The sequence below is a fragment of the Chiloscyllium plagiosum genome, unplaced genomic scaffold, assembly GCF_037043375.1.
Source record: "Chiloscyllium plagiosum isolate Xiang-an unplaced genomic scaffold, Cpla_swu_hap1 HiC_scaffold_9, whole genome shotgun sequence".
Lineage (NCBI taxonomy): Eukaryota > Metazoa > Chordata > Chondrichthyes > Orectolobiformes > Hemiscylliidae > Chiloscyllium > Chiloscyllium plagiosum.
Window position 1 is genome coordinate 77,008,600 of NW_028270147.1, and position 27,384 is coordinate 77,035,983.

General features: G+C 38.7%; 1 protein-coding gene across 3 annotated transcripts in view; it reads left to right on the top strand.

The window, feature by feature from the left end:
- The window catches only part of dennd1b (DENN/MADD domain containing 1B), a 300,341-nt gene that overhangs the window by 185,056 nt on the left and 87,901 nt on the right, over positions 1–27,384 (top strand). For all 3 annotated transcript variants that reach the window (XM_043699790.2, XM_087990846.1, XM_087990847.1), the window contains 3 exons: positions 355–465; positions 17,716–17,816; positions 22,566–22,611. In XM_043699790.2, coding sequence (XP_043555725.2) covers positions 355–465; positions 17,716–17,816; positions 22,566–22,611 — 258 coding nt within the window. The remainder of the gene's footprint in view (positions 1–354; positions 466–17,715; positions 17,817–22,565; positions 22,612–27,384) is intronic.

Below are 27,384 nucleotides of genomic sequence, written 5' to 3' on the forward strand. Positions count from 1 at the left end.
CTCCAATTCCAATTTTCTAAAGTAGCTGTCATGTCATAATTCCTACAATATTTTCAGTCAACTGGAAATGTAAGAATGTCGATTTCTAATGCTTTCCTATTTCAACTAAAAAGGAGGAGAAGTGAATGATTTTGATTGATAAATAACACTTCGGAGCCATTTCTCTTTAAGGAAGAGAAAAAAATTGAAATAAATATTAGTTGGCTATTTTCATAAACATTGAACAGTATTAAATCTACACGCTTTAAAAATGGAGTTGCAGATTTTATAACTCAAACAACAAAATGTTCAAATGAAGCAGGACTATCTTTTATTGCATAATTTGCTTACCATTATCTCATTTACATGATACAGAGAAACATGACTGAATATTTTGTCGCTGTGGATGTCAACAACATGTTGCAACTTTATGCCAGTATGCTGCACGAACGACGTATTATTATTACCTCCAGTAAACTTAGCACTGTGAGTACTTGGGCCATCTAATGGAAAGGGGGATTTTTTTCATTGACTGCATTTTCTCTCAAAGTGATATCCACACAAAAGCTGTATCCCATTTGATTCTTGTTAGACAATGTCAAAGCATGGTGTGAGAGATGGCTTTGGCATGACTTTTGTATGTACAAAAGTTTAAGCTGTACAAGGTCTCTTGAGCTATATTCAGATAAATTAATTATTGCTTGTTATCAGGAGCTGAGAGGTTTTTTTTGACTCTTCAGAGCTCATTTAACTGTCGTGTAGCTAATGTAGAAGTTACCTGAGGGCGTTTTTGTTCTTTGCTCACTTGAATGATGTGCTGCCATGACTACTTCAGAGAAAGCAATAGACCACGATAATGGTTACTTCAAGTTGCAATAAGTAAATTGATTCCTGCTTCTGAGTGGCAGCTTGAGAAGATGTGATATTACTGTTTAGAAAAAGGCTGCTAATGCTTTGTGATTGAAGTGGGGCTATTTCGATCAGGTTTAAAGGCTTTGCACTCATCATGGAACTGAGTGTCCGGAAGGCCTGTTTATAGTTCTTCAGTAATTCAAAGCCAGTTATTTGCTTGACAGCTAAAATGAGCAGGCCTTTAAGCATAGGGGAAAAAAAGGCTTATTTCTAGATAGGTCTTATATCTCATTAGAAATTAGTATTTTATGCATTTTATAGGACAAAATGCACTGTCTCCATAGATTAGCGCAATTGCAGATCAGCTAGAGAACTTTTGATTTCTAATGCCCAAAATGATATGATTGAGAATGATGACGAGCAGCTTTTAGTAATAGACCTCATAGGATTTGCACCTGCAAATAAATTCTGAGGATTGCAACTGATTTACTCCAGTAGACACAGGGGGCTAACACCTTCAACATATTATCTGGCTAACACCAATTGTTACAGTTAACCTGAGAATGTAACTTTTAAAAAATTTTTGTGATTGACATATGAAAGAAGAGAAACTATCATGGCATTCGAACAGATGAAAGACTCAACAAACAATCAAGATATTTTTCAATGTATAATTTCAGTTACATCACACTGTAAACTTTTGCTATAAATTCAGTGTCTTACAATTGTGTCCTCCACAACCACCTGATGAAGGAGCGGCGCTCCGAAAGCTAGTGTACTTCCAATTAAACCTGTTGGATGCATTGAAGCATTTAAATACCATTCCAGTCTTTCTGTTGACGTGCCTCTTACTAACTGCAGTCTTTGCCACTAAAATTAAGATAATCACCTCTCTCATCATTTTTAAAGAGTCTCCCTTCCAGATCACTAAGGTCTTTATAATTTCTGGTGCAGGGTTAAATATAAAATAAAAATTGTGCATGTCGGGATCCTCTGTAATAGTTCATTAACAAGCCTTCTTTTTTGCCTTCTTACATCTATCCTTGCTCCCACCTTTGTTTTAACCTTCCCTCAGTTTTGCATTATTTTCAGAGTGCTCCGTAGTTCAGGCACAACTTACTGTTGGACTGATGGACTACTTTGTGAGTCTTGTGTGATTGTCACTTGTTTTGCTCTCTTGTGGAAATATTTCACCCTGGCTGGTGGAATTCAATAGCCTTAGCTTCCCTAAAAAGAGTTAAGGATAAGATCGGTTGCTGTGACCATGAAAAAACAAATGTACAATCTTAGCAATTATGCTGCAAAGATGCACTTCAGAACTCAAGCTATTTGGCAACAGAAACAGCAGTGGAAAACCTGGTAAACACTGAGTGGGTGAGGCAGCAACAATGGAGAGTACAAACCAATTAACATTTCTAATATCGAAATGAGTCTGCCCTTCGAAGTACTACATTGCCTTTTCTGGCTGTAGATATTGCTGAACCAACTGAATGCTGACAGTAGTTTCTGTTTCTGTTTAAAATTTGCAGTCCTATTTTGTTCTTTGTTCATACTTCGTTCGCCTGAAAACCATTTTCATGTACTGTGTAATGTTCCTCTACTCATCTGCCCCCTCCCCCAACTTTCCCAAAGGCTGCTCCCCACAGGGAGTACTAACGGTCATTATCTTGGAACTTTGTGTGAAATGTTTACAACCTTTCATACAGACTGAAGTGTGATGTCATTCTGCAATTATTGTCTAGCTACAGTTGGTATCAGAGGGTAACAGGTGATAAGAACCTGAGTGGTTCAAGGCTTGTGCTCCAAGATTTCCTGATGGGAGGGAGAAACATTGTTCAAATCTATCTGGAGATTTATGGTGCCATAGATTCTGTAATAGGTCTTTATTTGTGAAACCAGGTTGGTTTGTGTTTGCTGAGTTCACATTGATTTTCAACCTTTGTTGTGCTCCTTTATTCTTGGATGTTTGGAATGCTGCCATTAGCAGGTTTACAAAGTTAAAAATCACACAACACCAGGTTATAGTCCAACAGGTTTAATTGGAAGCACACTAGCTTTTGGAGCGACGCTCCTTCATCAGGTGATTGTCATCTGATGAAGGAGCGTCGCTCCGAAAGCTAGTGTGCTTCCAATTAAACCTGTTGCACTATAACCTGGTGTTGTGTGATATTTAACTTTGTACACCCCAGTCCAACACCAGCATCTCCGAATCATTAGCAGGTTTGAGAGTTTTGATTTTGCCATGTGACACCAAAGTAAATATAGCTTTGTAACTGGGAAATAGAGAACCGAAAATGGTTGTTTTCATTTTTTTTTGCCACCAGAACCCACAGATTCAAACCAAACACGTGATGTTCAACAAACCCCAGTGTTTGATTTCCACTTTCAACTTTATAAAGTATAATTTTTACCTGCTCATCATCTAAATCTGACAGCATATCATGACCTTTTTTTTAAAGAACAGGTTCTTTTTCTTTTTGTAGATATGTTGCCATGTGCTCTCAGCACCAAAGATTTCATGCATCACCATGTCCTTTGTGTAGCAGTGAATTCATCTCATACTAGTTTGCTGGAATCATAATGGGATGGTGCAGTTTGCCTATTTAAATACTCCACAAATTAAATAGTCTGTTCCTTCACCAGAGTTGTACATGTACCTGTGCAAGATTATTTAATTAATCCTGTTTATTCATGACACCATTTTTTTTAACGTGGAATGTAGAGAACGGAATCCCAGCATGTCATCCCAGCTGGTCTATGGCACTTTTTCCATCTTCATCTGACCATATAAGCTTCTGGCACTATTTTCTCCCTAATTTTGTTCTAGTTTCTCCTTAAATTAATCTATGCTATTTGCCACAATTAGCAAACAGCATAATGAGAAAAACCTTTTCTCATAGAGCAAGTGGATAAGGTCTGGAGTGTACTGCCTGAGAGTGTATCAGAGCACGTTTGATTGAAACATGCAAAGGGAAATTAGATTGTTATCCGAAAAGGAAGAATATGTATGATGGTGGGGTAGAGCACGAAATGAATTGCTCTCTCTGAGAGCTAAGTCAGACACACTGGGCTGAATGGCCTCTGCACTGTAACAATTCTGTGAAACTACACTGCTCCTTATATTAAAAGAATTCCACATTCTAATCGCACTGTGTGTAAAAACGTTTCTCCTGAATTCCCTGTTTGATTTATTAGTGACTATCTTAGATTTATGGCTCCTCACTTTGATTTCCCCACAAGTGAAAACAACTCCTCTACGTTGAACCTGTCAAACCCTTTCATAATCTTTGAGTTCACTAAGATAACACCTCTATCCTTTTCTTTCCAGAGAAAAGAGCCCTAATCTGTTCAATGTTACAAATTTTGCAGAAGTCTTTTCCCTCATCCCACCCTGATTTTTGTTTTTGTTTTAGAATTATTTAAAGTATCTTGCTAGAGTTGAAAGAGTTAGTGTTGTCATATAAATTATAGATCACTGTTTAGTGCTCTACCGACTCGCCAGCCTATGGGCAGTGCACTGTCAGGAAATCTAGAACTTGAATACATTGTCAATGTTATTCTAACAGGACTAGGAGTTTGAAATTGCTTGCAAATAAAACTCAACTTGTGTCAATCTGATGATTTAGACTGATGTAAATTATGCTAACCTAACAGTGTCTAAAAATACAATCGATCACCTTTCTGAAATATTTATATGCAAGGTCCTCAAACAAAGAGTTATTTTTTGTTAATCATTCATTCTTAGAAATTTAGCTTGATTTGCAATGAATCTGTCAGGAGAATCGACGTTTCGGGCATAAGCCCTTCTTCAGGAATTTGTATGGTGAGACAGGATGGCAGAGGACGTTATGATGTAGCAAAATTGGGAAAGGGAAATCCTTGAATCTGGGATTCTGAGAAAGCAGTTCCTGAATATAAAGGTACTGAGTGATGTTCTGGGAGTGAACAGTGGCATTAGCTGGTGGAAAATATGGCCGAGAGGATCAAGACTTGGGGTCATGTTTGAACAGCTTGGAGCAGCTTCTTCTGGTGTCTTGAAGCATTAGAATGTGTCTCAGGGATTGTTAGCATTAGTTGTGGGAGATTTGCTGGACCAGAAAACAGACTGAGTGGGTTTCTTGTGTCTGGGAGCATTATGATGGGGGAGATTACTCATGCGAATGTTTGCAAGGCAAGTAGTTGTGATGTGAAGAAATGGAGAAGTTGGTTTGCGTTAGAGCGACAGAGGAGTTGAGGCTGAGTAGAAGGATACTGGTGACAAGATTGTCAAAGTTGTTGAATTTGGAAGCGTTAATGTGGCAATCCTGGGAACTGGGAAACAAGTAAGAGTATGCATCAGAAGGATCTGATGAATTGAGGTTTTAAAAATCTAGGGCATGGGGAAATACGAAGGGTGTACAGTCTGGGCGATCCACTGCTGAAGTCAAACTGCATTTTGGGAAGGGTTTGCAAGGGAATAGAGAAAGGAATTGGTTATATTTTGCCTCTTTCATTCAGAAGTGTTCTGATATTTTGGGTTGGGTTCCAGATGCCAGTGTAGACTTGAGGTTTGCAGGCTTGGTGACCTGACCCTGGCTCGTGTTTATTTTTTGGAAGGAATCGGGAGAATGGAGACTGACTTGACCTCATGACATTTGACCTGATATTTAAATATATTTTTCAGATCCTCTGGACTGTTTGTGACCACATTTCCTGCTTTCTTTCCTCCTGAGGCTGGAATTGAACCTGGGTCCTTGGAGGTGTGAGACAGCAGTGCTAACCACTGTGTCACCATGCCATTCCATTGACTTCTTTAGCTTTCTTTTTCCTTCCTGTTGTGGTGGTGAAGAAAGTCATCAAGAACTGCAGAAACATTTTTAGCTACATGGCACAGGTTAAGGATTGGGTTGGAAAGTTGATTTTCAAGAGAGTATTGCAAGCTGCAAGAATTTAGTTTCATAGAGGCATACTGCACAATTAGTCTAAAATGACCTGGCTTATCCCTGCTGCTCTTCTTGAACAAAGGAATTACATTAGCTATCCTCTAGTTGTCTGGCACTTCACCTGTGACCAGTGAGATGTTAAATATCTCCACGAGGGCCCCGGCAATCTCCTCCTTTGCCTCCCACAGCAGCCTGGGATAGATCCCATCTGGTACCTGTCTGCTAAAGCACCTAACAATTCCTCCTTATTCATCTTGACTTGTTTTAGAACCTCACTGTCCTAACTGAAATCCCTGGCTACAATATTTTCCTCCTCTGTGAATACAGATGAGAATTATTCATTTGAGACCTCACCCATGTCCACTGGCTCCACACACAGGATGCCCCTTTGGTCTCTAGTAGATCCCACTCTTTCCTGATAATCTTCTTACTCTTAATATGCTTATAAAAAGCTTTGGGATTTTCCTTAATCCTTTATGTCAAATATACTAGGGCATTGGAAAGTATCTCTTCTTTGTCCTCTCTCTTTCTTCCTTTTTAAGGAACTTCTTGCACTCTGTACATTTGAAGGACCTCCCCTGTTTTTAATGTACTATATCTGGCATATGATTCCTTCTTGTTCTTTATTAAACTTTCAATATCCCTTGATTGCTACCTTTGCCCTTCACAGAAATGCTGGATCTGAATTCTCATTATAGAACTATGAAAAGACCCCCACATTCCAAATGTAGACTTACCTGCAAATAGCGACTCCCAGTCTGTGTTTGCTAGATCCTGTCAAATGATATTGAAATTAGCCTTCCACCTTTCCCCCCCACCCTCCCATTTTGGATACTTCTGCACTTTCCTTATCCCTTTCTATAATGACTTTGAAACTAACAGTGTAATGGTCACGAGCCCCAAAATGCTCACCCACTAAAAATTCAACCAATTCAACCAAAAATTCAATTGACTAGCTTAATTCCCTAGATTTGACATTGCAACATCCCTATTAGGGCTATCTATGTACTGACATGAAAAGCTCTCCCGAATGCACTTTGAAAGTGCTGTCCATCTAATCCTTTCATCCTATGGCTATCCCAGTAAATGCCACCAAAGTTGAAATCCCCTCCAACTATAATGCTGTTTTTTTTTCTCACCCTTCTGTGATGTGCCGAGAGTATCTGCTCCTCAAACTCTCTGTCACTACTGGGAGGCCTGTAGTATAATCCTAGCTAGGTAATAGCCTTTATTTTATTACTAAGCTGTACCCAGATGGCCTGTAGGACATCCTCCCTCATTACTTGGCTGTTGTTGCTTTCCTCTGAGAGGCCATTTCCAACAGGTATAATATAATACAGTATACCTGTCAGAGAGGGAGTTGGCCACAGGGACTTCTGCATTGCCGACCCATACTTGCTAATCTTCCTGGTGGTCACCTAACTCTTCTCTGTCTGTGTAGCCTTTATTGATGGTGTGACCAGCTCACTAAACATGATATCCACAATATCCTCAGCCTCATGGATCCTCCATAGTGATTCCATCAGCAGCTCCAGGTGCTCCATGTGACAAATCAGGAGCAGAGGCTGAGCACACATCCTGCATACGTGGTTACCATGGAGACTGGAAATGTCCCTGATTTCCCACATAGTGCTGGAGGAGCATTCCACAGGGGATTTGGGTCAGGGGCTTCTGGCATAGCCTCCGAATAAACAAGCACCAATTTAATATTGATATGAAGGGGAATTTCTTCTCTCTGAGGGTTAAGAGTCTTTGGAATTCCTTGCCACAGATAGCTGTGGGGGCAGAGTCCTTGTGTATCTTTAACTATGGGATAGATAGATTCTTGGTCAGTAGGGGATTGAAGGGTTACAGGAAAATGGACATGAGGCATGTTGGATCAGCCATGATCCTATTGACTAGACTAGATTAGATTCCCTACAAAGTGGAAACAGACCCTTTGGCCCAACAAGTCCACACTGAGCCTCCGAAGAGTAACCCACCCAGACCCATTTCCCTTTGACTAATGCACCTAATACTATGGGCAATTTAGCATGGCCAATCCACCTGATCTGCACATCTCTGGACTGTGGGAGGAAACCGCAGTACCAGGAGGAAACCCACGCAGACACAGGGAGAATGTGCAAACTCTACACAGATAGTTGCCCAAGGCTGGAATCAAACCTGGGACCCTGGTGCTGTGAGGCATCAGTGCTAATCACTGAGCCACTGTGCTGCCTCAAAGTAACAGTCACTGCTAGAACTCAAATAGCAGAGGATCCATCGACCTCTGGGTTATGGGCCCAGCACGCTTCCACTGCGCCACTCTGCTAGCAGAGCAAACTCAACGGGCTGGACAGCCTATTCCTGTTCCTTTTTGTTATAGTCATCTTTGCATGCACATCCAGTGGTCATGTTTGGTCCACAACGTGTGTGTGTGTGTATGTCTGTAGAGCCCTGACTATACCACATAAGGAATAGTGTATTCCATTCGCCCCATTATAGGACAGATGTGGAAGCTTTAGAGAGGGTGCAGAGGAGATGTACCAGGATGCTGCCTGGACTGGAGGGCATGTCTTATGAAGAAAGGTTGAGGGAGCTTGGGCTTTTCTCACTGGAGTAAAGAAGGATGAGGGGCAACTTGATAGAGGTCTACAAGACGGATGAGAGGCATAGTTAGAATGAATAGCCGGAGACTTTTTTCCCCAGGGCAGAAATAGCATCACAAGCGGGCATAACTTTAAGGTGATTGGAGATGGTTTAAGGGAGATGACTGTTCGTTATACAGAGAGTAGTGGGTGTGTGGAATGCACTGCCAGCAGTGGTAGTAGAGTCAGATACATTAAGGACATTTTAAGTGAATCTTGGATAGGCACATAGATGTTAGTAAAATGAAGGGTATTTAGGTTAGTTTGCTCTTAGACTAGGCATAACATCAAGGGCCAAAGGGGCTGAACTGTTCTATGTTCTAATCCACATACTGTTGGGAAACCTGTGAAGAAAAGTGTCTGGGAATGTCATCTTGCGGGCAGGCGAATGAGGGGAGGGCACGTGGGTAGCAATGAATGCTCCAATGGTGGTGAGAAATAAGGTCAGTTAGAGAGCACAACAAAATACCAAATGCAGTGCAGTTAATCTGGGTTCTATAACAGAAAAAAAGTCAAGCTCAGAGAGATGCCTGCAGTGTATACTGATGGCTGGAGCTCAAATGAGACAAAATCACATTAATTTAGAAGAAATCTTGCATGGGTGTCATCTAAAATTTCCACAAATTTGTAATAGAATTTGCCTCCAGATTAGCCAGAATGAAAATGCAAAGAGCGAAACTACAGCGTTAATTCGAATAAGCTTGCTCTGTGCTGCCTCGAGTATAGAAGGTTGATGTAATATCAGTGTTTATATTTTAATTAGGAATTTGTAACAGGAGATTCAGCGATACTGTGTTCTAGTGAGGAAAATCCAGAATGGAGGGGAGCACAGTCTTAAAGTCAGGTTTCATTGTGGAGTGAAATGAGAAGCAGATTGCCTGTATATTAATTAGAAGCTGGAACTCGGTTCCTCAAAATCTAGGCCAATACCATTTTCAAGATTGAAAAAGATTTCTACTTACTCAGGGTATCAAAGGATAGAGAACAACGCGAGTTCGGTTTGAAGTGTAGGTCAACTCCAGTAAATGATGGAATGGATCTGAGGGTTTTACTGTCTTTGCTCATGCAATATGGACATCACTTGCTCGGCCAGCATTTACTGCCTGCCTCTAATTGCCCTTGAGATGTTGATTGTAAGCTGTGGCCTTGAACCTCTACTGTCCATGTAACGTAGGTATGCTCACAATGTTGGTAAGAATGATTTGGACCCAGAAAATTGACCGTTTTTCCCTAGTTTCCATGTTGCCTAATGTGCAAAATGCAGGAACGGAACAGGGAAATTTAGCATCCAGGACACCTATACTGTTAAACATTTTGATAAACAAGAGGGAATTGTGCATGCAGGTTAAAATGATAAACATGCAGAATGTTGAAAATAGTGTTTGACAAAAATGGCGAGGCAGGAGAATAAAGCATAAACTCAGCATGTGCATTTATGAAGCTTGCTGTGCTGTAATATTTTACATAGGTGAATATACCTGACTGTTTTCCAATTTGTACCAATTTCAAATTGACAGTTACTTCATTCATTCAAAATTTAGCCAGGTTTTCAATCAAGTCGAACATTACATTTCAAAAACGTCCATGTGAATTTAATGTAGGCTGACATCTACTCTCAGGTAGAATGCTAACCATTTTAAAGATGGGTTTAGCCATCACAGAAATGTTATCCATCCTGTTATCTTCATAGTTTGATTGAAAAGTTGTTGCTTTTGGGTGGTCTTTGCTGACAATCTTAACTTTAGAGCTAATTCTGCAAGGAGACCCTTCTTGTTCTTGTTTCCGTATTAGTTTAAACTGCATCCCGCTGGTTGTGTTAGAATCTGCATTCTAATGTACTGTGACTGGAGCCTGAATTAGAATTTTCAAAATTCCCAGTGCTGGTCAGGCAAGTAGCTGCATATTGCTGCAACCATTATTATTTGAGAGCAGTGATGCTGGCAATCCGATCAAGTTTAACTATTATTTTAAAATTACAACATGGTCAGATTTGTTCTTCATGTTTCAAGTTATTCTCTAAACACTGTCTGGATGTTTTTTATTGCTGACACACAAAATGTAGAAGTGTAGAGGAGGGAAAAAAGCTTTCAATTGGAATGATTTGCCTTTATTTCTGAGGAGCCCGATCATCATGCTTTCTTCAGGCGTGAGATGATAGTTACCTGTGGTACTAGCAGGAATACTGATTTCTGCTTGCAGTGTTCAGGTTTTAGCTGCGTATGAACATGCTACAGAAGTCGTTTTGAAGATCAAGCTGCAATCTTACATATTCGAGGCTGAGGAATATGTCATGGTTTTACAACAGTGCATGAGCTGACTTAGTGGTGTTTTGTGACAATAGGTAAGGACTACCACAATTTAAAGCCATGTCATCAGTTTTCAAGTCAGTCAGCCGTGAAGGCTTGTCATATGCCTGTATAATTGTACCATGCCAGGCTTTCTTTAACTAGTCAGCTGGGGCCGTGCATTTTGTCTAGGAGACTTTGGCTGGCCTGCAGCTGACAAGAGGCTTCTCATCATCCTGTCAGACGTATGCTAACCAGAGTGTATCATTTGCAACCTACAGTGGCACCCAAGCAGGTTGTTTTATACATGGACGTGCTGTCAATATGTGTACGGTTAGTAGGTCCAGCGTTATGTACAGGGCAACGTCTTGGCAGAACGAGAGAGTTGGCAAAAAAGAAATCAGTTAAAAGCTCTTCATCTTGTAAATCAATCTCTTTACGGCACTTTTTTGTCTGGATTCTCAAAACCTCTGCCTCGTTTATAAATAAATCATGACCATTTTCTTGGCCTTGAGGCCTTGTTGAAATAATTGGAGTCAGTTGCAGGAGTTTTCTGAGCCATTACTTCATAGCGCTGACTGCTGAAAGGTTGTTTCCTTGGGGACAAGACAGCAGCTTGTTTGCAGTGTCCATGTGGCCTCTGAAGCTGGTTGGTTATGTCATGCTGCCACAGAGTGTTTCATTGGGTCAGGAGCTGACTGCACATTGTGTTCTAATGATATCTGGTTGGGCCTAATGAGAATTATTGCAACTAAACCACTCCTATTACATCACTGCACTTAATCAGAAGATCGATTTCAGGCAACAACATATTACTTGTGTTTAAATTCTACTTGCCAAATTCTGCTCTTGTTTTGAAATTTTAAAAATATACAGCCATGTAATTGCAAAAATAGTAAATTCTAATGTTGTATTGGTAATCCTCCAACAGATCTGAAACCATGAAATCTCAAATTATGTGAATACCTGCTATTTTTATAAATGCTGGACAGACAAAATTATATCTGCCCATTTTGCAGGAGCAAATCTAACTCCAACTATGCTGCTTGATGGGAAGGAAGAAGTACAGAAATTCATAGATGACATGAATGCAGGTTTGGAAATGACTTGCTTATGGAGGAGAGAGATGGGAGTTTATTTTTCTTGTTAAATTGAAAATGATTCACCCCTGTGGAGTTTCAGTTACACATCCTTCACACTTGAAAAATAAAACACAATTCCTGCAAACTCAGCAAGTTTCCTGGATTAATTTGGGGCAATAAATACTTAAAATCTTGTCAACAATTATTTCCCTACAGAAGGACTAATTTGATGATTATCTATTTCAATCAAACACCAAAGCAGACATTTGTTTCCTTGCTATTGATTGCAAAAAGCAAGATAAACAATTTTGTATCTTATTGATATGAAGATGAAATAGATTGCTGGTGCATTAATCTAGTGTTGTACTTGTTAAAATGAATTCAGTCTGGTGGGTTGACAGTGTTTATAGTACCACTGTGAAGCAGTTCCACTTTGCACCAATGCTTCGGTTGTAGACCAAAAGCAGTGCCAGTCCATGCTCACAACAGACATTATTTAGACGAACAGTCTATAACACTAATAACACAAGTCATTGTAAAAATTTAGTCAAAAAGGCAATATCTTCAGAACCACAGTGTTGTTCCTATAACAAAAAACACATTCAAAACACATTTTAACAGAATTTCATAGGTTTTAACAAAACTTGCGAATTGTATTATACTATCTCACAAATACAATGTTAGCGAAAGTTTCAGAAAAGAAACAAACCCGTATTCATTACCGTCAAAATGGGTTTGGTCAATCTGGGCTGGGAACTGCACATGACATCTCAATGAGCTATGAAGCCAGAGAGATCATACAAGAAGTGTGGTGGGATGGTGGACAGTTGCCTGTCGTTTGGAGATACTACAAGAAATTGTGTGCGCTTTGTCCCAAGAAGTTAATGTGTGCTTTATTCCAAGGAGTGCTCATGGTGGGGCAATTATACAAAATACGGTTTCCGAATAAAGGAAATTCCTTTGGTTTTAAAAGATTTTCTGTGTACTTTGGCCACTATTTTATTTTGACCTAACATTGACATTGAGGTGAAAGAATCAGATTTTTATAAACAGCATGAGTGAATGCCTCGCCAACTGAGAATTCTCAGTGGCCATTTTTGTTCACTGGTCCTCTGTTGGCATAGAAATAAGAGTAGCTGATATTAGCTGAAGTAAATCAACAGGTAACGAAATAACAGATTGCTTTCCACAACACATTGTTTCGAGAGAGCAATGTTAAAAGTTTTGGTCTATAATTGGAGTTAATGCTGTGCCCACAAGCTCAATGAAGGAAGTTAACAGGCTCTCTAAGGGGCATTGGTTATTAATGGAACAGAAATATATTGCCATCTCACTGATCTGTGAATGAACAGGAGTTTTATATTTCAGTGAATCACTGAGCCTCCAGAAAGTGGTTGGAATAAAATACTGTAGATCAACAACAATTGACTACAGTTTTATGGACATTAGTTCTAAAATATTGCCTAAAAAAAACTGAGAAACTAAGCTCCAGTGTGTAGTAAAAATTTTAACTTTCAACTGCAGGTTATATATAGCATTGTCAGTCATTTCTATAACCTGTGGGATGATTTTGTATCACGACAATCATAAAAATGGCCAGCAGATGTGTTTTGAAGTATTTATTCTACACGATTATTCCGTTTAACTTGTCCAAGAATAATATTGAAATGCAGTTTAAAAAAAGATTTGAACTGATGTTTGGTCTGTTTCTTTCTTCAGTAGTATTGTGCAGTTGTCCACTGAGTGAACAACATTCCATCTCCTGCTCGGAAGTTAGCCAAGGCACTAGCTGCAGCATTAATCATGTCAATAGGGCCAGAACTTTGTGACCTGGATCATCCAGTAGGGAATAGGATGAGGAGGGTGGAGCAAGTGGTAGTCAAGGTGCTAAAGCAAGGATTTACAAGAGCGATAAGACTTGAGTGGAAAAGCAGTTTTTTTCAGAAAAGTAGGATTTTGATCAATACTGTGGCAGCAAGGTGCGATTTTTAGAAAAGTGAGGCATATTTGATCCTGAGAGGGCCAGTAAAGTTAATCTTTATTTTAATTCATTTGACCACCCTGTGCTAAACATGGCTGCTGGCTACCTCAGTGATGAGTCAGAATCATACGCTGTTCCACAGTGACATGCACAGACTAGTGTCTGCAACTGCATGTTAAAAAAACACGCTTCAGATTAACTCTCAATGTACTCTCTTGAAGCTGCTAATTGCATAAAATGTTGAAAAACACTGTCACAGCACCACCTACACACACAGTGGTACTGCTGTTAAAGTTGACACGGTTTAAGATTGGGGTTTTCAGAGTTTAAACTTGACAAAGGACTTTTCTGTGCATTTAGAAATGAAATGTACTAAGATCAAGGTGTTGTATCTGCAAAGGTCAGTGATAACACTAAATTTGCAGTACAACTCAGAAATTATGTAACTTCAAAGAATGATGTGGGATGAGCCAGTAGAGCTCACCCCTCAACCATTCTGGTTAGATCTTGCTCTGTTCTTTGATCATTTTGTTCACATTTATCAGGAACTAATTGAAGTGCTTTAGAGTTTTTGGACACTTGTATCTATTCCTTCAAAACATTCATTGAAGAATGTTGTTCTGGTCAAGGGAGTTGGACTTATATAAAGACGGTATTATAGGGTTGTAATTGTAAATGCAGCTTCAAGTCAACAGGGTGATCACTGTGGTATAAATATTTTTTGAACTCCTTAAACCTTTTTTTCGCCATCTGTGAGTTCATTCAATATTTTCTCAACAAGATGGTAGGAATAATCAATGTTTACATTTTATCAGATTTGTGCACTTCACATGGAAACTTACAATACATGCTGCTGATGAGTTATCATGTCAGAAGACCCTTAGAGTGTTTTGGGAGATGATTGTAACACACTTTAATCAGATTTTGTTCAATTTCAACAGTATCTGCTAATATCTGTATTCAATGCAAATTTCAATCCTCATACAACTGCAACCTTCAAGCTACGAGTGCATTTTTATTATTATTTATAACAATTTTATGATTGTTTATGGAGGTACTTACCTCTGTGTTGAATGCTCAACTCCCTTCTGAACACTAGAGCTGCTTGGCTAATGTCTTTCCAGCTCTAGAACCTTTGAATAAGTCTCAAAGGCATTTTCAGTGTAGTGGTAAATAGCTTTGTGTACCATCGTAAAATTGCATTATAATTCCCAAGAATAAAAGAAATCTCCGTAATGTTTATTTCATTATGAATAATGAATAACTTCTATTTCTGCTTTAAAAATACATTTATTAGCAACAGAACCCTATGTGAACTTTTTATGGAGTGTAGGGTTGTGTTTATGTAATAGTCCTTAGAAGATGATTTACATTTGTTTAATTGATCTTCGTTAGGAGTGTTGCTAGGAAACATGGCATAAGTTGCCAAAGTACAAGAGGAATCAGCTGTGTTGTGACAATTTTTTTCTATTTTTCTTTAAAAAGTGTTCTAACTCCACATGGTGTCAAATCTGCTCCATTCAGTACTCTTGGAATTATTCAAATTATGTTTTATTTATGTAAAATTACTTTACAGATCTGCTGTGTCTCAGATTATAAAAATAAATTTCTGGTCTGTCACACTTAATTACACGTCCAAAATTAAATTCGGAGATGCACTAGGAGTAAGAAACTATTGACGTTTAATCTACACTTGGTATTTCTTGGTGTTTTGTAGTCTTCAATTTAAGAGTGATCTAATAATGGAACATTGTCTGAGAAAAATTATAAATTTTGACACCTTGGGTCCTTCCTACAGAACTTAATTAGAAGCTAAAGCATTCCTTCTAAGTTGGACATTCACTGTATCTAACATTGCAAAGCGACGTCCCAACATGGAGGTGTAAAGTCAGTGTAGCTGATATGCAAAGCGACTGAGAGTAGAACTTTAAAACAAACAATGCATAGCAGTGTTGGCTGATACAAGTCCTTCAAAGTGAAGAATATGCTTTCTGCTGGAATGCTAGTGTATTCAGAGGCAGAAATACAATTTACACCAAGTGCTAAGATGTATGCAAGTCCTATTAGGGGTTAGATACCATAAAAACCAATGCTTATTGGAATGGAAGCAGCATTAGTTATTTCTGCTGGGAATTGAGAAAGCATGTGGCAATTTGCTCAATATTTCCTATCCTGCAGTAATTTTAAATTTCTAAATCTTGAGTCCTCTTTATGCATAAGCTTTCTATCAAGCAGCTTGAACGTGGTCACTCCATACTTAGGTTCTGTTCATTAAAGTGGAGAGTGTTCTGTTTAAATCAATAATGTTAGCTTTTTTGTAGGGATCAGTCTTTTGTATGTGGTAGGTAGTAAGCAAATATGAGGACACATACTGTTGGGATGTATCATTGGTAACAAAGACTGTGGGTTGTTTATTAATTACAGAAATGGATATTGAGTTGGTCTGCATTGCCATACAATCTTAGAAATACCATGATGAGGTCTTTTTACTAATATGTACAATTTAGAAAGGCTGAAAGTGAAGTCAAAGTAACATTATGTTATCAGAGAATTCCTTGCCACTGATCTTAGGACACACTTGGAAAGCCAGCCACAAAGACATCTGATTTGTCTCTGCCGTGCTATACTCTAATGCGCTAACCATAAGTGCCAAGAAAAACATGGTGTATCTCTTCCCCTGTTCACACTATGTAACATCCCCCTAGAAGTAGTTAGTTTGCTCAGGTCTGCAGTGATCAACCACCTATCAAAGTGCAAAGCTTGACACATTCAAAGGAAAGCAGCTACCACCATTGACCCTTAGTTAATGGCTTATAAGGCTTGTGATCTCTGCAACGTGCTGTATGGCTGTGATACGTGGGCATTCAAGAAAATAAGCTCACCAATTTCAGCCTTGGCTGCCTGTAGCACGTTATGGGTATATTCTGGCAGAGCAAGTTTACAAATGTTGGCAGTCTTCTCAAATGTAGAGTTGCCAGGATTGCACTCATCGAACAGAGAGATGGTTTGTTGGTGAAGATATGTGTGCAGGATGGAAGAAGGTAGCGTCCTGAACGATGTTTATAACGGTGAGGTACAAATATGGCAAGAAGGCTTTGGACATAATGGTCGCAGCTGTGAGTCACTCTCTGTCAGAAAAAAATAGCGACACCTCCTTTGGGCTGTGTGTACCACTGCAATAACCAGTGGCTGCAGCAGCTTGGCAACAAAAGCCAATGCTGAAAGCAACGATGCACACTGATTCTTGAATACTTGTGCTTTCGTGGTAGAAATCTGCCTCTTAAAGATTGGCCTTTTCAGCCAGCAGTCAGGGTGTCCCATGTGAAGACTATCCCTCCGAGATAGATTATTTGCTGTGTGCCTGTGATCTTTCATAGATGGAAGGATGCAGGCATGTTTAGAGCAAGAAAATTGCATTTTTGCAGAGTTTTCGATCTACCTGTACAAGTGCAGGATTCATTGTTTTTGTGTGCAGCCCATATCACAGCACAATAGCAAGTAAGTCAGTTCAAGAGCATTGGCTGCAGATGAAAAGCCATAATATATTTATGCTTTCAACTGTACAGCTGTTTAGCTCGGGCAGTTGCTGGTCAATAGTGGCATTCCATGTGTCAGTGAACAAATTCTCTTGATACCTAAAGCTGCAGTTCACACATCACCATAGCTCCAACTGTCGAACATTTCAATCCCTCAGTGTTTTTTCAGCCTCGAGACTCTCCTGGCTGGCTCATGTTTCATTCTTGGCAATTTGCCCTAATGATATCCCTCAGGAGCCTTCAGACCCTGTTCTTTTCCATATTTAATCATGTTGTTTTAATCCTGAGGATGAGCAAATTATGGTGCAGATGTGACCTTTTCACTGTTATACTCTGTTTTTATTGTGAAACATTTTTAACATAAGGGTTTACTGTCGATTATTTTGCACTTTGCTGTGGTTTAATCAATTGATTTTGGAATTTTATTCAATATTATCTTCTTGTTTTCCAGTTAACGGCTTGTGTTCATGCATCAGCTGCCATGCTTTATCCAATGTACTGGCAGCATATTTACATCCCAGTGCTCCCTCCCCACCTGCTGGACTATTGCTGGTAAGGCTACTAATCTACCTTGGAGATCCCTGCTATAGCTATTATTGCACATTTTAAAAGTCCAAACAACACATGGAGTCAGTACATTACATGACATTGTCTTATTGTTTAAAGAGCCTTCAGCAATACCCCATCCACAGTGGAATCATTACAAATGTCTGCCGTGCAAGTTCCCAGGGAATCCTGGTTTTCTTTTCCGTGCTCTCTAATGAGGGAGAGGATTTGAACTATGGCTTGTTAATCTGAAATGTTGATTTCTGTAGAAATCTTTAATAAACTGGCTCAGAAGCTGTTAATTTATTGCCATTCATCTGACTTCTATTTCAACAGCAAAATAAGAATGTGTGATGTTCGCAGTTGATGGATGCGGGATCATTTGTAAACACGACCAGTCTGTTTTAAGTGGATGGACCACAAAACCAGATGACCATTTTCCAACTCAGTGATTTGTATTACCACCTAGTTAAGGGATTCCTTCAAGTATACAAACTGCTCAGAAAAGAAATCCTTTGTGCACTTTTGAAAAACCAGAGATTATTGTAATTCGATTGCATTTGATCATTGCTTCATGGTATTTAATATCAGGGAAAATCGAAAGAATGTAGTAACAAATGACAAACAGTGGCCTCTAAGGTCAGCAGACAGGAAACCTTGCTCATTCTGAGTCAGAAACGTACCAACCATTGTTTTCTAAAGGCTGAGAAATCGGTGTGCAATGTCAGTCCTGAACCAGGATTTAAGTCCTTTAAATGTACAAAGAGGGGCTTCAGCACTTATTTGAGACCAGTATTACCTCTGACTGAGTCCTTCCCAACCAACTATTGATGTTGACTCAAAATTCTAAAAGCTTTTTTGCAATATGTTATTGGGATAAATAGAATAATGCACGCGATTGTTCACCATTTCCATTTCTCCAGTTTCTTGATCATTGAGACAAATTTCAGGAGAAGAATTGGTTTTGTTATTGTCACCAGAAACCTCTCTTTCTCACTAATGCCCTTGAGGGAAGGAATTCTGCCGTCCTAACCTTGTCTGGCCGACCTGTGACTCCAGATCCACAGTAATGTAGTTGGCTCTTAACTGGCTTCTGGGCAATTAGGGATGGGCAATAAATGTTGGCCTGGCCAGCCATACCCACCTCTCATGAACAAATTTGAATAAAAATAATATTATAGATAATCTTCTTATTGGTGGATGCACATTGATCACAAGCCACATATTCTCTACAGATACATACACACACTGGGTCTGTCCTTCATTCATTATGGATAGCAAGCTGTGTACGTTTTTTTCTCGAATCATATAAGTAGCCTTTAATGTAAAAACAATTCATGGAATTGTGAAGAAATGGATACGGAGCCAAAGAATTCGATTTAAGAGGGTGTCCAAGAATGTACTGGATGAGGTGGGTTTGTGAGAAGACTTGAAAGAAGAGAGGATGGAAAGGTTTTAGTAGATAATTTTAGAATTAACCTTAAGTGGTTCAGAGCAAAGAATCAGTGGTACAGTAGAGATTGTTGAAGAAGGATGAGTATGTACATGTAAACATGTACATGGTTAAAGAGTTAAGAATGGATAAGGCCACGTAAGGATTTTAAAAAGCAACATTCAGTAGTAGGAGCTGAAATGACATGCTGAGCTTTCGGAAGGAATGAAAACCCGAATAAAAGTTCAAATAGGAGGTTGCAGGTGAGATGGGTGATTGTGCTTGAAGGACTGAGACTATTTGCAACCAGGACCAGTTTAGGACCAGGAAGGAAGTAAGGCTGGTGATCAGTACCTCAGTAATCATCAAGTTAAAGAAGCAAAGTGTTGACCCATGAGCTCTGCAGACGCATGGGGAATACAAATGAAAATTCAAGATGGGCAAGATAGTCTTTTGAAATTTGGGCAGGTGGGCAAAAAGCAGAGGAAAGGCACTGTGGTCTCTGTCTAAATGCATAAGCAATTCTTGAGGTTCTCACATGTGAAGCTGAAGAGGAAGTCGACAAGTATTCCTGGAGGCACTTGGCATGGGAGGAAACATTGTTGGTTTGGAGTAGTGAGTGATTTGGGTAAAGGAGTTTGAGTTTGGTGAGAAAAGTTGATTTGCATTTGGATTCCGTCAAGGACAGCAAGTTGAATGGCTTTTAATACTCTTAACGATAAAAGTACGTGTTATAAAAGGAGCTTTTTGTAACTGGACTGAATAGCCACGGAAGTGGATAGAACATATTGCAGCAGAATCTTGACAGTGATAGTTTTGGTCTTTCATAGATCTTACCGTACTCTACTTCAGTTATGTCCAAAACATAATCTGCCCACATTAGCTTATTCAGGTTATGTTCGGTTAGGTCATGGCAGTCACCCTGAATGGGGGATATGTAGTTAGCAGGACTAGGGTAAATGATCCAAACATTTTTCAAAGTTGTTTCCTCTGAGGTATTCTTCTTTGGGGTATAGTTCGATGATAAATTGTGGGATGCAATTGTTTACTTTCTGTTTGACTTCAGTTTTGTACTCCTTATTCAGCCAATCTTCAATATTAAATCATAAGAACTTCCTTTAAAAGTAGGAAAGCTTTGAAGGAATGATTGGTGCACCTTTTATTCTTCAACAAAAATACGACAATTTGTGAAATGAGCGTCACAATTATTAGACATCTAAACATTTAATTCTCTGTTGGGAAATCTGCTTTATAGGTAAGGCTGATGCTACATGCTAATTTAAAAATAGTTTGTTTTAAATGCAACAGCTGCTAAATTGATTTTGTACTGAATTTCCAGCTGTTGAAAATTAAGGTGCCTCATGTGAAGAATTGAAATTTATTGTCTGTCTTTTATTGTGGAATATAAAGACACTTTCTGATCAGGATTGTCTTAGCTGTAGATCAGAATTATTTGAATTGGCAAGTGTTCTGCCTTTTGTATTATATGGCACATGCATCAGATTATAATTGAATACTGTCAAATATGCTTAGGGGCACAACACTGTGTATAATTGCTGCAGGAGATTTGTTTTGATTTCATTGAACTGAACGGATTTTTGGCTACCACGTACTTGTGTGGATAGTTAGTGAGGTTAAGACCAAACTGATGGGCTTCACGAAATTTTAAAATTGGGTTTTAAAATTTACTGCTCTGAAGAATACTAATTATTTCACAAAATAAAATGAAATGGGTGTCTTTTATTTACAAGAGCATTAATAATCATAATTGTGCCAAGTTGCCCATTTACAATAAGCTTGTTGGTGCAGTAGATATTTTACAAAAGGATTATAAGCATCGTGATCAGAACTCAAAAGAATTGAATTGCATATATAAATACATAATGAAGTTATTGTGTTTAAACACTAGAATACATACAGTATTATATGCCAGTCTTCCAAATTCACTGGGGACTGGTGAAGTGTTCTGGGGATTACATTTCTGGCAAGGTTTATGTTGCTGTTTACACAAATTAAGCTAGTCATGACTATTCAGAAATTGAGATTAAAATGTTATTGGCTAGAGACTACATTGTATGTGTTGTAAATAGTGGGGGCATGGTGGAAGAGAGAGAAACAGTTGAACCATTCATAAAAATCCATGTTAGCTTCTGTAGTCCCCATTTCCTGCACTGAAGAACTGTTACTGAAAGAACAGAACAAACTGGAAGTGCAGACTGATTTTTGCACCTTTCATCTTTTCCTCTAGTCCATAATTGAATGATGAAAATAGTTATAAGCATTTCCCCATATTTTGTGATGAACAAGACATAAATAATTCAGTTGCATAATATTTATGCTTGAAATATCCATCCTTCATTCAAAGATGGGCAACTGATAATGCTAATCCTTAATGTGTAGACAGCATGTTTTTCAGAAGCCACCTATCATGTTATACATAGAAACCAATGAGGGAGTTGTCAATGCAGTATTGTGATGGGAACACCGTATCAGAATCCGTCATTAAATTGATCACTTGGTAGTCCTTATCCAGATGCAGTTTTACAGTTCCGTTTATTACAGTGGAGTTGCTGTTTACAGGATAACCCATATTCAGCAGCAGTACTTCCACAAGCCTGGTTTCGTGAGATGGGAGCAATTATTTGTCACTTAACTTGCCTGTTCTGCATAATGTAAAGACAGTAATTGCTACAGGAAATCACATATTTACAAATAAAATCCTTCTACAAAAGCAGGCCTTGTTAACAGTTATCCATCTCAATTGTATTTTGCGTGCCAAAGAAGCATTACTTCATAAATTATCATATTTTCCATTAAATGCAAATGTGTGTTTTGCGTGCATAGTTTTGGCTTGCACTATATTACATGTGAAAGTTTTTCGCAGATGTGAAGTCATTCTGAAATAAATAATATTCAATTTTTTTAGTTATTTCCATCATATCCTGATTAAATATTACTTTTGTTTTGTGTAATGTATCCTATGTATTTTTGTAAATGCTCAAACCTTTTGTATATGTGTCTGTTGCTTCCCTTTATCTCATTGGTTTAAAACATGGCCTAAAAAATGATTAAAGATGATTTCCCTTTTCCCTCTTGCTTTGTAATTATCTTTCGTTTCCTGCACAGAATCATTTTCCTCTTGCCAATGATGGCAGAATAGAGGTGAGACACTTATGACACAAGGTTTTATAAGTAAGCAGGGTACCCTCCATGGTACATAGTAATGTTTACCAAACTATCCTATTCTTGATTTTTAGTGTGTATGTTCTGAGCATAAATACTTCCTTCAACATGTAAAGTTTGTTGTTTTTTTTCTTCCCCAGTGCCCCAATGCCCTATCTTGTTGGAGTTCACTTGAGCTTAATGGATGTAAGTTGCATGTTTTTGCTATTTTTAGTAACCTGTGCTGATTTGTAGTGTAAAGATCTTATTACACAGCTTAAATGGCAGACAGCGCATGAAGTTACTGAATGTCAGTGTCACAGTGTACTGATGTTGTTGCAGTCTTAGTTATACAAGTTGAAAACATGATCAATTAATGCAACAAACGGATGAAAAATGGACAAATCACAGGAATATTTTTGAGATATTTGGGAAAAGAGAGGAAATATTTCAATTAGAGGAAATAAGTTTGTTAAACAGTAGATATTGCTTAGTATTTAGTCATTCAGCTAAATGTTTTGACGTTGAGATTTTCAAAGTATATACAGTTTGCGAATGCGCTGCCTATTGGTAAGATGAGGAACAGTGCATCCAGCAATGTTTTCTTTCTGGAGTCCTTTGAGATTCATTTAAAGATTTATATAGTTGAAATTGTGTACAAAAATGAATTGGCAATGAAGTCAGTGATATGAATCAATATCTAACTTTTCACACGAAGTTAAACGCAGCGAAGATGATTATTTCTTGAAACCCTAATTGATACTTAAGTCTTAAAAGAGTGTCCTAATGTTAGTAGTTGGGTTGGTGTTAAATATGCAAAACTTCCTCGAGATTCACAAAAGATTTCATTTGCATGTAAAGTAGCAAATATAACCATTCTATTCAAGAAGGGAGGGAGGCAGTAAACAAACAACGATAGATCAGACAGCTTGACATCTGTTGTGGGGAAGACGTTTGAACCGATTATAAGAAATTATAGCCACACACTTAGGAAAAGTTAAGGTGATTGGGAAGAAGCAGCATGATTTTGTTTAAGAGAAATGATATTTAATGAATTTATTGGCATTCTTTGAAAGACTAATGTAGAATTTGGATAATAGGGAGTCCATAAATGTACTATGCCACATTAAATGTTGTTGCAGAAAATAAAACCTCATGGTGTAGAAGGTAACATATTATCATGGATAGAAGATTGGCTGGCAGAAATCTGAGAGTATGCATAAATTGATCTTTGTCTAATTGGCAGGATGTGATGAGTGGTGTCCCATGACGATCTGTGCTGGGCTCAACTGTTCACAATATACATCAATGACTTGTATGAGAGAAGAGAAGGTATGATAGCTAAATTCCCAGACCACACCAAGATAGGTGTGAAATGATGTTGGGAAGAAGATAATAGGAAATTGCAGATAGATAGCAATAGAGAGAGTGATGGGCAAAAATCTGGCAGATGGAGTACAATGATGGAAGATGTGAAGTTGTTCACTTTGACAGGCAGTATAAAGATGCAGTGTATTACGTAAACAGAAGGTAACTGCAAAATTTTAAGGTGTAGAGGGGTCTAGATGTTCTGCTTTATCAATTGCAAAATGTTACTATGCGAGTACAGCAAGTAATCAAAAAGTCTAATGTATGCTAATATTTATTAGAAGAGAAATTGAACATAAACGTCAGGATGTTATAGGTCACTTATGAACGTCATTGGTGAGACCACATTTCGAATACTTTGTCTGGTTTTGGATTCCTTATTTAAGGAAGAATGTGAATGCATTGAAGGCAGTTCAGAACAGGCTTGCTAGGTTGGACAGCTGGAATGAGATAGGTTGGGCAGCTGGACTTGTTTCCATGGGAGTTTCAAAGAGTGAGAGGTAACTCGATTGAAACGTTATAAGATTGAAGCGTTATAAGATCCTGAATGGTCTTGACAAGGTAGACATGACAAGGATGTTCCCTTTAGTTGGTGAGTCTAGAATCAGGGGACACTATTTCAGGACAGAGGGGAGGAAATATTCTTCCTCTTAGTGTAGGGTGAGACTGTGGAATTCTCTGCCCTGGAAGATGTTGGGAATTGGATCATTGAATATTTTTAAGATAGAGTTGGATAGTTTCCTGTTTGGCAGCAGATTCAAAGATCATCCAGGATAGATGGGAGTGTGGAAATCAAAACACAAACGGAATAGTTGTGGTACTATTGAATGGCAGAGCAAGGTCGAGAATGGTTGTGTTCAGAATGGGATGGTTACGTTTGTTATTAGCAGCAAATACTCATGTTATCTTTAGTGGAATTAGACAATCATTTTGATACTGTCTATATTTTCATTTGTGAAATTGTGTTCTTCGTGTAAATCTGATTTAAAATATAACCACAGGGAACTGAGAAATATGGTGCTTGAGGCCCTGGAATTTCACTTTATGGAATAGATTCAAGCCAGCTCCATTTGTTCACTTTTTAGGGATCTGTGCAAAATATATTTTGGTTGCTTCATTTACTAGTTGGCAGGAACCAGGATGGACAATGGTGGAAATCAGTGGGAAAAAGAAATTTGTCTCGGAGGGTATATTCTGAGATTGGTACTGGACTGTGTGATGATTTCAGAAGAAAGAGGAATGTCCTTGGCATCTGGCTGTGCTGTAACCGAGCTGGAAATGTCCGCTGCTAGTAGTGGATGCCTGAAATGTCATAAACTCCAATTTCCAGTCATGACCGTCCCGGGCCTTGTTGAATCGAAACCACCATGCTACATTTCGCTGAGACGAATTGAGAGCACAATATTTGCTGCGAACATCTTGAGGAAAGTTTTAAAAAAAAATTCCCTTTCTCATGTGCATATGTTGCATTCCTAAAACTATAACATCTGGGGAAATTTTAATCACAGTCCACCACAGTCTGGCCAGTTAAAGCTCGCATACATCTTAAATCGAACCACTGTGGGAGAACCAGCCAGTACAGCTCAGTCCTTGATAAAACCCCACCTTAGCATCATCTGTACTCTTTACAGAGTAAAAATGTGTTGCCTGGAGTTGAGGACTTAATCAGCACTCATTGTGGCAATGTCAGTAGGAGGGGTGGTGGTATAGTGGTAATGTCATGGACTGATAATCCAGAACCGTAGATTAATGTTCTGGTGACGTAAGTTCAAATCCCTCCCAGCAGATGGTGAGACGTGAATAAAACTCTGGAACACAAAAAGAAATGGCTCAATGGCAATCATGTAAAAATACATCTGGTTCATTAATGTGGAAGTCCATAATAGAAGGAATTCTGTTGTCCTTATCTGATCTGGCCAAAGGTGGCCCCCAGACCCACAGCAACATAGCTGATTCTTAACTGCCCTCCAGCATTTATTGCCTATCCTTAATTGCCCAGAGGATAGTTAAGAGTCAACATATTGCTGCAGATCTGAGGTCACATGTAAGCCAGACTAGGTAAGGATGACAGATGTCCTTCCATAATGTCCTTCCACAACGTCCTACCACAATATTTAAGAGGTGCCTTCTGTAGAAGCACAACTGGAAAGTAAAGTCATTTCAGAGTCAATGCAGTTGCAGGTTAAAGGGAAGAGCTTTTCTGATGCAGAGGACTCGGTTGCGTTACCGTTTTGTCCAAAATGCTGTGACCTATTAAATCATGCAATTTGTTATGATAATGTGGAAGGAACTCCATGGTGCTGTTGTTACTACTGCCACCAATTAATCTGTATCCGCTGAACCTGCAGCAAAGCAAATGCTGCTCTGTGCTGAATGTTGTCAAAGTTAATTTTATTCCAATAACTCCTGAAAACTAAGATTTAATTAAGATTTAATTGTAGACATGTATTTCAGATGTACGCTAGCTTTAACTTCTGCATAAGTTCTGTTTTATGCACGGACTTCTCAAATTTTAAAAAGAAATGGCTGTACAGATGACTTTGAGAAAACTGTTGACAGAAGTGAAACAAGTAAAAGTTGTGTTTATCTTCATTAATTATGAAAATCTCAAAATAGTATGAAATACTTTAGATTTCGCAACCTTTTGTAGCTCCAGTGTGACTGGAATTTCTTTTTATAAAATGAAATGACTCAAGCCATCAGAGGTATTTGGTTTTACATAGACCCCAGAAAAGAGCTGGACATACAACTTTTCTTTTGGATAACAATGTCACTTTACGAATCAATCTGCTAAACAGTGAGTCTTTCGTGTAGTTTAGTAGTTAGCAGGGAGATTGAGCTGAATCTACTTAAGATAAACCTCAGTTTGAATGTTCTGTACAGTTCTGGTTTCCACATTGTAGAAAAGATATGAATGCACTGGCGGTCGTGCAGAAAGAGGTTTACAAGCTTGATTCCCGTGATGAGAAACTTCTGCTTTGAAGATGGATTGAAGAAGTTGGGATTGTTTACCACAAGAGGGGGAAGCTGGGGGCAGATTTAATGGAATTTTTCCAGAATGATAAAGGGTCTGCACAGAGCAGATAGGGAAAAAGAGTTCCTGCTTGTAGAAGGATAGAGAACCAGCAGCCACAGTTTCAAAGTGTCTTGCAAAAGTAGCAAATGTGAGGTAGAACAAAATTTTTTGACATGGTGAGTAGTTAGGGTCTGGAATGCACTGCCTGGCAGTGTGGTAGAATCAGGTTTAATTTAGGCCTTCAAGAGGGAGATGAATGATTGTTTCGACTTCAACAATGTGTAGGGTTATGAGGAAAAGGCAGGAGGTTGGCACTACGATAAGATGTTCAAGGAGCCAGTGTAGATACAGTAGACTGAATAGCCCTTTGCACTGTAATTATTCTGTGATCAGCACACTGACAAAGAACTGGTCGTCTACTCTTTCTTCTTTCCCAAAGACATTGGAGCTCAGTTCTGTATAAAGTGTCAAGACCTTCAAGGGCTACATAGGTAGCTATCATTGCTCTGTTGTTCTTTCTTAGAATCTTTAATCATTCCAGAATCTCTTTTCCATCCTTTCAGGTGATTTAAGATTATTATTTTTTTTGCTGTTTC